Source organism: Podarcis melisellensis (genome assembly GCF_964234715.1).
Source record: "Podarcis melisellensis genome assembly, chromosome: 2".
NCBI lineage: Eukaryota > Metazoa > Chordata > Lepidosauria > Squamata > Lacertidae > Podarcis > Podarcis melisellensis.
Window position 1 is genome coordinate 70,298,896 of NC_138529.1, and position 11,458 is coordinate 70,310,353.

At 42.0% G+C, this 11,458-nt stretch overlaps 2 protein-coding genes across 2 annotated transcripts in view; one reads left to right on the forward strand and one right to left on the reverse strand.

Annotated features, from left to right (window-relative positions):
• Window positions 1-6,923, forward strand: part of APEH (acylaminoacyl-peptide hydrolase) — a 68,863-nt gene extending 61,940 nt beyond the window's left edge. The window contains exon 45 of the mRNA XM_081892768.1: window positions 5,436-6,923. Within this exon, the coding sequence (XP_081748894.1) occupies window positions 5,436-5,577 (142 nt within the window). The 3' untranslated portion in view covers window positions 5,578-6,923. The remainder of the gene's footprint in view (window positions 1-5,435) is intronic.
• Window positions 749-4,491, reverse strand: LOC309363868 (taste receptor type 2 member 1-like). The gene has a single exon (XM_081900381.1). The coding sequence runs from the start codon at window positions 3,302-3,304 to the stop codon at window positions 2,405-2,407; it is 900 nt and encodes a 299-aa protein (XP_081756507.1). The 5' UTR covers window positions 3,305-4,491; the 3' UTR covers window positions 749-2,404.
• Window positions 6,924-11,458: the final 4,535 nt, after the last annotated feature.

An 11,458-nucleotide genomic window follows, 5' to 3' on the forward strand; every position in this document is an offset into this window, starting at 1 on the left:
AATTAAAGAACCTTTTATTGAGGGTGAAAGAGGAGAGCGCAAAATATGGTCTGAAGCTCAACATCAAAAAAACGAAGATCATGGCCACTGGTCCCATCACCTCCTGGCAAATAGAAGGAGAAGAAATGGAGGCAGTGAGAGATTTTACTTTCTTGGGCTCCATGATCACTGCAGATGGTGACAGCAGCCACGAAATTAAGAGACGCCTGCTTCTTGGGAGGAAAGCAATGACAAACCTAGACAGCATCTTAAAAAGTAGAGACATCACCTTGCCAACAAAGGTCCGTATAGTAAAAGCTATGGTTTTCCCAGTAGTGATGTATGGAAGTGAGAGCTGGACCATAAAGAAGGCTGATCGCCGAAGAATTGATGCTTTTGAATTATGGTGCTGGAGGAGACTCTTGAGAGTCCCATGGACTGCAAGAAGGTCAAATGCATCCATTCTTAAGGAAATCAGCCCTGAGTGCTCACTGAAAGGACAGATCGTGAAGCTGAGGCTCCAATACTTTGGCCACCTCATGAGAAGAGAAGACTCCCCGGAGAAGACCCTGATGTTGGGAAAGATGGAGGGCACAAGGAGAAGGGGACGACAGAGGACGAGATGGTTGGATAGTGTCTTCGAAGCTACAAACATGAGTCTGACCAAACTGCGGGAAGCAGTGGAAGACAGAAGTGCCTGGCGTGCTCTGCTCCATGGGGTCACGAAGAGTCGGACACGACTAAACGACTAAACAACAACAACATGCTAAATATGGAGATGTGTGATAGTAATGTGTTTGGGTTTGATTCAGCTGTTTTTCAGAAGCAGGGCTAATTTGCACGGTTTACCTTGGAAAAAATGTTGGGTGATATTTCAGAGTACATTTGGTTTGTTAGGAGACAGATCAACCCTAATGGTAGACACACTGCTATGATTAGTACTAGATTATCATTTCTTTACATGTCTGTTGTGATGACTGTCTTCGTATGCAGGGAAAGTCCCTAACTCACTGAGGGTTTGAGACCCATCAACTTCCCTCACCTGGTTTAGCCAACTATTCGAAGCCATTATCAGGATGTGGCCACAGTTGCATGCTGACAGCTTCCAGAAGCCACAAGTGAGAGCTGAGTGCAGGGTGGGGCCCAGACATGGACAACTACACTAGAAGGAGGACAATGTATTCCCCATCAGAGGTACTACCCCTTCCAGCAATTCCTGAAGCCAAGCTGGTGCCAAACTTATTGCTCTGCATTCCTTTAGAATACATCAGCAAGGCTGAGAGAGGGTCTTGTTGTCTGGGCAGCCCAGGACCTCCCTACACACTGCTCAGGCTTGCACTTTGGAGGGGTCACTTTGGTGCTGCTAACACAGCAGTTTGTCTTCATCCCAGAGGCATATTCCATTGCCTCTTGGCACTGACGGAATGCCAACAACAATGTCATAGCTGACAACACAGCTACAGATAATGAAAGGTCAGCTTCTCTATCTAACTTGTATGACAGGAGATGCAAAATGGCCAGGCACAAGACAACCAGTTAGTGCCTTGGGTATACCAGGAAGGAGCTCATTGTTAGGGTTGAGCAGAAGTGTTAGGAACTTAGGAACATTTAATAGTAGGCAAAGTGGTCTAAACCACTGAGCCTCTTGGGCTTGCCGTTCAGAAGGTCGGTGGTTCGAATCCCCACGGCGGGGTGAGCTCCCTTTGCTCAGTCCCTGCTCCTGCCAACCTAGCAGTATGAAAGCAAGTCAAAGTGCAAGTAGATTAATAGGTACCACTCCGGCAGAAAGGAAAACGGCGTTTCCGTGCGCTGCTCTGGTTTCGCCAGAAGCGGCTTAGTCATGCTGGCCACATGACCCGGAAAAATTGTCTGCGGACAAACACCGGCTCCCTCGGCCTGTAAAGCAAGATGAGCGCAGCAACCCCAGAGTCATTCATAACTAGACTTAACTGTCAGGGGTCCCTTTACCTTTACCTAAAGGGGAATTAAGCAAAAGCTTCTGTACTTGAGTAAGGATTAATTTAGAGAAGGAAGGGAAGAGTCAAAGAAAACATTCAAAGTTATGTTCTCATATGGTATCTGTGTAATGAAGCAAAGAGGTTTTGGTCATCGATATAGAATATAACAGACAAAAATGACACTGCGACAATTTGGATTTTAGAATTGTACAAATGAGTCCATGGTCTTAATGCCATGTATCATTGTAGCTGCGAGATTGTGTTATGCAGAATAGGTAGGGAAAGGAATGTGGCAAAGTGGGCGACATAAATGTAGGAATATACTGTAATAAGAAGCTTAGGCATTGCATAAGGGTGAAAGGAGGAGGCAAAAAATTAACAGATTTGTTCAGCATTGGAAAACGTTTCTTGATTAGTAGCCAACCCCCCCCACACACACCTTCTAGTTTTTCCTTGTGAATGTAAGGCTATGTTTTCAGAAGCATCTGCCTTGCTGCCTGCTTGAGCTTGGGATTAGCCAACAGCAGGATGGCACCCTGTGCAGGGGAGTACATTAGGATCACTGTTAGACACGCTGAATAAACAGAGGTGATTCTTTCAATATGTTCAAGTACAATTATGGAATGTGCCACGTAAAAAATAATGTAAACGATCAGGAGGGAGAGCACTGTCGCAGCTGCCCTGATATGAGCTTTGGTTTGGAGACTTCGAAGACTGGTTCCTTTACCTGTCATCTTGCAGACATGTGTGTAGAGTGAGGCTACAATCACAATGGAGCACAATAAAACCACAAGAAGGGGACAGCCAGAAGCAGTCATTAAAAAAATGGCTTGCAGAGAACGAGAAAGTTGGGTTGCTTTCTTTCCTTGAGTCACATTTGAAGTGTTGGTTGCTATGTTGCTTTGGAGCTGAAAAGAAATATGTGGGATTGTAATCAAGGAAACAAAAACCGAAAAGACTTGGGATCCCACAAGAAGCCAGGGCAGCAGCTGCGATATCCTCAGCTTGCACCAAAGGAAGAGGGTGTGGGTGCTGTTCACTATCTTGATGCAATAGAAGACGCAGAGCCAGGCAGTGAAACAAAATCGGGTGTATGAGACGAAGGTTGCAAAGAAGTAGAATGTTTGAAACACTAAGCCATTGCTTGAGTTGGTTATTAAGAAATTAGTAATGACTGCAATCTCACAGGCAGTGGCAAAGATATTGGACGTACCCAGAGAGAGAAGTAGTTGTTCACAAGTTGCAAGACTCTTGCATTGAGCCCATTCAGTGACCATCACTGCAACTATAAAACCGTTGGAGATGAGCCCACCTAGAACCCAGTCACTTGCAGCCACCAGAAATGCAATGATTTTGGAAGAAAGCATATTTCCAGATTCTTGCAGACTGCTGTACAGGTGGACTGACCAAAGTTCTTGAGTTCATGCAGCGCACAAGTGTGATGGTAGCAGATCAGCATCATACTTTTTAATCCATTGGGAACTATGCAAATGAACTGAGCATCAAACTATGTAAATCAATGTGCTACCAAGTTCCACAAGGCTCTTATTTGGGAGAGTGGTGTTGATACAGACTGTCTAGAAGGGCTTCCTGTCACACAACCTTTTGTGAATCAGGGATGTTGCTCCATTTTGGGAGTTATATGAATAAGAAAGCTTGCCACTGGCATCCACTGCAGTGGCCCAGATTTTTCTCTGCAGGGAAAAAGTGTTAGGAGTTGGGGAAATGGCCCTTGAAGCAAGGAAGGAACAACAAGAAATGGCGTTGGAAGATACTCGTCGTCTTGCTTACACTCAGACCCTCTTAGTTTTGGTTCTTATGACTTTTTAGCCTATTATCCCACTTCATAAAAAATATTATTTCCACCACAGGAAGCTATCTCATGCCCCAAGCTTAAAAGTTTCATAAAGTCTTCACCGGTACAGTTTACTATTTTTTGGTGGCTGCTTATTTCTCTGACCCCAATCCAGCTGTTGACATCAATCTGTCGTTTTTTTTCCTCTTTATGAACAGATACACAATTGAATGACGCAGTATCAAACTTCAGCAAGTGACAGCAATGGAGTTAGCTCAGAGATAATTTTTCCAGTGCACATGCTGCAATTGCTGCTCTGCTTAAATCAGCTCCAGCTCTCCACTGACACACAGTATACTCATAATGTAGAGCCAGTTTTTAATACTGTCAAATGTTTCTGTTTCTTCTATTTAGTGTAGCCAAAAGACTTCATTGCCTGTGCCATTCAAAGTAATGCCTTTGATTGTACTCAAGGGTGTTGTTGCCATGCTAAACCTCTGAACTTTTAAAGTATACTGTATATATATATGCATTAAGGGACATAAACAGCCCAAGCTATACATCCTTGACATTTAATCATACTATATTCAATGGGCTTACTCTATGTACAGTGTGCATATGATTACAGCCTTAAATGATAGGTTTATCTGTGAAATAATTATAGGTTTCTGTTTCCTTAGTGTATTAAAAGCACACAGATTTGTTTGTTGCTGTTTTCCAGGATGGAAAAAGATTTAGTGTCTTTTACTAAGTCTAGTGGTAACTATTTCTCTTTTCTTGCATCGCTATACAGTGGTACCTCAGGTTACAGACGCTTCAGGTTACAGACTCAACTAACCCAGAAATAGTACCTCGGGTTAAGAGCTTTGCTTCAGGATGAGAACAGAAATTGTGTGGCTGCATCACGGAGGCAGCAGGAGGCCCCATTAGCTAAAGTGGTACCTCAGTTTAAGAACAGTTTCAGGTTAAGAACGGACCTCCAGAACAAATTAAGTTCTTAACTCGAGGTACCACTGTAATTGCAGCTGAGGATCAAATAGGAATAGGACAGAATCTTTTATTAGAGTCATGAAACATTTAATTCTTGCATTGCTTCTGTGCTTCATTTGCCCCTTGGGATGTGGATAACAACCTACCTAAAGGGTGGGCGGGGGAGCAAAAAATTCAAACTAGCATGTAATAAATGTGTTGTGCTTAGAACACACGGGAAATGCAATAGCACCATGTTGTTTTGAGACCTTGTTGTACATAAATCAAACTATTCAAAGTAGATAAGAGCACAGTATGATCAGAAATGTCTGACTCCAATAAATAACAACCAACCACATGTTCCTACGAGTCAACAGAGAGCACATAAAAGTGATAGCCTACCCATTCTTTCCACCTGCAGCATGCTGAGTCTGTTTCTTTCCACGTGAAGGCTCCATTTAGCTATTCTGATGAATAGCCATTGATAGACCTGTCCTTCATGGTGCATCTAATCCTCTCCTAAGATCCAGGGGGCCCCACAGGTGGCTTTGAGGATGGAGCAGGTCATGGCAGACTTCAGAGGGAGATGAGGCTGTGATGGAGACAGGCCTTAGTGTCCTTGCAAAGAAGGAGATGGGACTGAAGGGATCACACAGAAGCTATATATGAGAGTCTTTGCTCATCGTAGTCCACAGGAACTTCTAAAATATAATTTTTTGTTGTTCCCTTTGCAGGCTGTTGTGGTACCCAGAAGAGAATCATGCTGTAAGTGGAATGGAGGCTGAAGCAGATGTCTTTATGAACAGTGCACAGTGGATTATGCATTACCTTTCTAAGGAAGCAGACTCTGAAAGTCAGCAGCCAGCTGAGAAATAAAGGATCTCAAATATTAAAAAGCAGCCAGCCTGTGGAGTTACACATCATGCCACATGAAGATTGCCAGATAGAATAGATCAGGGGTCAGCAAACTTTTTCAGCAGGGGGCCAGTCCACTGTCCCTCAAACCTTGTGGGGGGGGAGCAGACTATATTTTGAAAAAAAAGGGGGGAACAAATTCCTATGCCCCACAAATAACCCAGAGATGCATTTTAAATAAAAGTACACATTCTACTCATGTAAAAACATGTTGATTCCGAGACCATCCGTGGGCGGGATTTAGAAGGCGATTGGGCCGGATCCGGGCCCCGGGTCTTAGCTTGCCTACCCATGGAATAGATCTAGCCTTTGTATCCCTGACAGGAATCCCTTTCCTTGTTCAGCGTATTCTTAAAAGATGTGCTGCCTGTGCCTTGGAAGCAGCCTTGTACAGAGTCAAACCTTTGATCCCTGCAGCCCAGTACTATCTATGCTGACAGAGAGCTGCTCCCCAGGATGTCAGATTGCGGGCGTTTCTAGCCCTATCTGAAGATGCTGAGGATTCAGGTTGGGACCTTCTGCCTGGGCAGATGTTCCAACACTGTGCCACGATGCAGATCCTTTTCAGAAAATCTGCAGCAAACAGTCAACTGTCTAATTGAACTTAACTCTCGTAGCAAAGCTGACATCTTAAGAATTTGTATTGCTGCTTATAACTACAAGGCTTTGTGGATAGTTCTTTCTTATTTATTTACAGGACACCAGATCTTGGAATAATAGGTGCTAAAATAAAAAAAAACCTCAACCTTCTTGTTTTTATTGTTATATCTACTAAGCTGTACATTACCAAACTGGTCCCTGAGGGAATTAAATGTCATATAAGATTATAGCTTCAAGACTGTGGTATGCAAAATATGTGGGAAACACTGATATACCAACAACAACTATGTCACAGTGAGAACCCTAAATGTAGGAATATACAATGGCAAAGCTTATGAGTTTTATAAGGATGAAAGAAGGAAGGGCAAAAATTAACAGGTTTTTCCCCTAAGATTGGAAAATGTTTGTTGATTGTTGGCATAATAAAGCACATACTTCAGGAGATAATAACACTTTTATTTAACAAGATAAAAGAACAACAAATAGGTTTAAAAGCTAACACATTTAAGTATGTTATGTTATCCTGAGTGGCAAGTACATATATAAATATTTTGGGTGTGGAGATTGTAAAATGTGAGGTTAGAGGGAAATGAAATGTGCAAAACCTCCAACAATGAGAATTATGTATTCAGCAGGTGTAGTTCACAAAACAGTTTTTGATGTCACAGATATTGTTGCATTGGTAAATAAATACAATGTACTAAGAATTTTCTTTTCCTGTTCCGTCAATAAATATAGCAGTGAGAACTCTTGATGTGTATTGTAATTTAGTGGATTCACATTGCAGTGTACAGTATACAGTGTACCAGACAGTTAAAATGCATATTGCCATTTCTGATGTCCGATTTTTGTCCATTTCTTATTTTGCATAGAGACTGCCCTGTGTAAAATGCAGAAGGGCATAACTGGCAGATGGCATATATCACATGAAGAGGAGAATCAATCCCTTATGTTGCTGATGGCATTATCAGGCCCGGGAAAGGTATTACACTCTAGTTTGGCCCTAAGAATTTTCTTAAATAATCCTTGTTATTGGTATTTTTCAGCACAGGAATAAGAAACCTGTGTGCCTAATGGAACAACACGGGCGGGGGGACCCCAAACCAATAACTTAAACACAATGCTCTCTGTGTGGCCAGTGTCAATGTCCTTAAGAATTGTTAAGTCTCTGTTTTTGGAAACATCCTGGCAGCTGCCTGCTTGAATTTAGTATACTTTCTCAATGGGTTGGGAACTATGGAAATGAACTATGCAGCAAACTATGTAAATTCATGGGACTCTTGGCCTGCCCATTTCCATGATGCTTCTAGATAGTATAGTGGTGTTGATGACAAACTATATTGAATGGCTTTGTATAAATTGAATTGGTGCTTCATCTTGGTGGTTATATGGAACAAGAAATTTTGCCCAAGAGAACCCTGTTGGTGGTCTAGATTTTACTGCTCAGATAAAGAATAGGAGGAACTGGAAATACTGCTGTTGAATCATGGAAGGACCACCCCTGGTGTTTTCAATATGGGGTATCATAGGGCACTATTTTATCCCCATTGCTGGTAACAGCCATTAGGACTTTGGGGGCCAGGTGTGATTTGTATGCTGATCTTCAGCTCTCTTTGTCCAGAAGTTCTGAATCAGGAGAAGCCATGTGGGCCCTGGGCTGATTCCTTGATACAGACTTGGGATGGATGAGGGGGAATAAGCTTGTTTGTATCCTGGCAAGATGGCTTTGATCTGTGGAACTGTCACGGTTACACAAGCCACATAATATCTGTTCAGCAGCTGTAAGAAATTCTGGTGCCTGCTTAAAACGTTCTGTATGCTCTGTGCAGACATACAGAAGTTACAGTCGTTTACGTAACCCCTGGTTACATAAACTTTGGGATGAGCGCGCAGCAAACCTGGAAGTATTTTACCGAAGCGGTCCTCAGGTTGCGGAAACCTCAGGATCCGACCGGACCTCCGGAACAGATCCTGCCCACAACCGGAGGTAACACTGTACATGTGTTTTTCTCTTTTTCGCTACTCTCGATTTTAATTAGTATATTTTGACTGCTTTTAAATACATACAGTCGTACCTTGGTTGTCAAATGGAATCCGTTCTGGAAGTCCGTTTGACTTCCAAAAACGTTAGACAACCAAGGCGCGGCTTCCGATTGGCAGCAGGAGCTTCCTGCACTCAATTGGAAGCTGCAGAAGCCACGTCGGATGTTCAGGTTCCAAAGGACGTTCGCAAACCGGAACAGTCACTTCCGGGTTTGTGGCATTCAGGAGCCAAAACATTTGACTCCCAAGGCGTTCCAGAACCAAGGTACGACTGTACTTGTTCTTAAACTTTTTATTGAGAATTTTTTTGTTTATATTTTTCTAACCAGTTAGAAGGGTTGTGGGGTTTTTTTTACAGTCAAGGGCACATAAATTTTGTTAAATAAAATAAACAGTAACTCCGGCTCTCCACTGACCCACAGTATATTCATAACGTAGAAAAAGCTGTAATACTGCAAAATGCTTTAGTTTCTTCTGTTAGTTTAGCCAAAAGACCTCATTGCCCGTGTCATTCAAAGTAACATTTTCTCGGTAGTGGCGCCCGCCCTGTGGAACACCCTTCCAGCAGATGTCAAAGCGATAAACAACTACCTGACATTCAGAAGACATCTTAAGTTCAGGGAAGTTTTTAAAGTGTGATATTTTACTGTATTTTTGGTTTCTATGGAAGCCACCCAGAGTGGCTGGGGAGGCCCAGCCAGATGGGCGGGGTATAAATTATAAATTATTATTGTTGTTGTTGTTTGTTGTTATTATTATTATAACATTTATCACTTTGCTCAAGATTGTTGTTAATTTCTGAAGTATGTTTTTGAATTAAGGGACACAGACAGCCCAATCCTATGCAACCATGGAATTTAATCCTACTGTATTTAGTGGACTTACTCTAAAGTAAGCGTGCACAGATTGTAGCCCTAATTGATCAGTTTACCTGTCAAAACATGATAGGTTTGGGTTTCTTCAGTGTCTTAAAAAAGCATAGAGATTTGCTTGGTGCTGCTTTCCAGAACAGAAAATGGAAATATATGTATTTTATTAAGCAAAGCAGTAACTAATTCCATTCTATATTTGCATCACTGTATTTGCAACTGAAGATCAAATAGGCAAAGGACAGTACTTTTTATTAGATTTCTGAAACAGCTGGTTCTTGCACTGCCTCTGTGCTTCTGTTGGCCCATGAGATGTGCATAACAACCTTTATAAAGGGCAGGGAGAGAGAGAGAGAGAGAAATCAAACTAAGGTGTAAGAAATATGCTGGTAATCGCTTGTTCTGGCTCCCCCCCCCAAAAAAAAAAGAAACAGGGAAAAAAAAGAAATATGTTGTGTTCTGAGCATGCAAGAGCTGCAATCACACAAAATGTCGAGGGGAGACATTTGATGCACAAAAAAGAGCCACAAAAGCTTCTGGTAGTTGGTGTTTAACAACATCTGCAAGTAGTGGGTGGTAGGGTAGCTTTCCAGGCGTCCAAATTGCCTAGCAAAGTTTGAAACGCTTGTGGTTGATGAAAAAGGTGGTGCTGTGGGTTAAAGCCTCAGCACCTAGGACTTGCCGATCGAAAGGTCAGTGGTTCGAATCCCTGCGGCGGGGTGCGCTCCCGCTGCTCGGTCCCAGCGCCTGCCAACCTAGCAGTTCGAAAGCACCTCCGGGTGCAAGTAGATAAATAGGGACCGCTTACCAGCGGGAAGGTAAACGGCGTTTCTGTGTGCGGCTCTGGCTCGCCAGAGCAGCGATGTCACGCTGGCCACGTGACCCGGAAGTGTCTCCGGACAGCGCTGGCCCCTGGCCTCTTAAGTGAGATGGGCGCACAACCCCAGAGTCTGGCAAGACTGGCCCGTACGGGCAGGGGTACCTTTACCTTTAGCCTTCCTATAGACATGCAATATTCTACTGTTGGTCATCTGTCCCAGATGAGGGCATCGTGGAGAAGGGGACCAGTTGCCAAGGGGAAGTGGGAAGAAATCGAAGAACTCCAAGGAGGGAGAAGGGAAGGGAAAGTGTGGGACAGAAGTAGATGAAGAAGAAGACAAGGGGGAATTGAAGGAGGTACAATAGGGCTTCATGATCCACATTAAGCCAATGTATGGATGGTGTGCCTATTGAACTTAATCTTGCTGGCAAGGTTAACGAATAAGAATATGATTGCAACTTACGATTTCTGCCATTATCTTCAGCCAAAACAAATTAAATAGTGCTTGCTTGATCGCTTGCTTCTTTCTTTCTTTCTTTCTTTCTTTCTTTCTTTCTTTCTTTCTTTCTTTCTTTCTTTCTTTCTTTCTCTTTACAGGGTACCTGATTTAGGTATAACAATTTCTAAAGTCAAAATCTGACCTTTGTCATATTACCCTTGTTATATTTTATTAACATATAAACACACACACACGGTCCAAGTATAACAGAGGGAATTTAAATTTTATGTGAGTAGAGTTTCAAGGCTGGAATGCAAAATGTTTGGAAAAGGCAAAAACCATGACATAGTGAGAATTAAAAATGCAGGAATATGCAGTAATGGCAAAACTTATGAGTTTATACAAATGAAACAAGGGAGGCAAAAAGTAAGAGGCTTATTATTCAAGATAAGAAATTGCTTATGGATTGTTGGCATAATAAAGCACATCAGTAAATAATAAGACTTTTATTTGACATGCTGTAACAAACAAGAACAGTGAAAAGTCGTAAGGCAGAAAATAAAAATAGTAATAATATTAGTACGTAGTAGTTGTAGTAATAATAATAATAATAATAATAATAATAATAATAATAATAATAATTTCTACCCCGCCCAGCCACTCTGGGTGGCTTCCAACAAAACCTCAAGATACAATAGTTCATAAAATATTAAAAGCTTCCCTAAACATTTTTCCCTGTAGAAAAAATGTATATACAATTATTCTGAGTTGCAAGGGTATGTTGGGGTGGTGACTGTAAAAAGTAAGATCAGAGGAAATAAAATATGTAAAACTTTGGACAGTGATAATTACATGGTTAACAGTGGTAATTTCCAAAACAATTTTTTATGAAGCAGATATCATGGCACCATTAAGTACAAGGCAAATGGACAAGAAATTATTTGGCTCAGTTCACTCCACAAATGATAGCACTGAAACTCTTGATAGATTGTGATTCAATGGTTACACGTTGCAGTGTCCCTTTGAAGTTCCTTAGCTGTAGGACGGCAACTTTAAGGTTATAGAAGCATT

Excerpts from the sequence above, each read along its gene's own strand:
- LOC309363868 (XM_081900381.1), bottom strand. The coding sequence starts at position 3,304 with ATGCTTTCTTCCAAAATCATTGCATTTCTGGTGGCTGCAAGTGACTGG.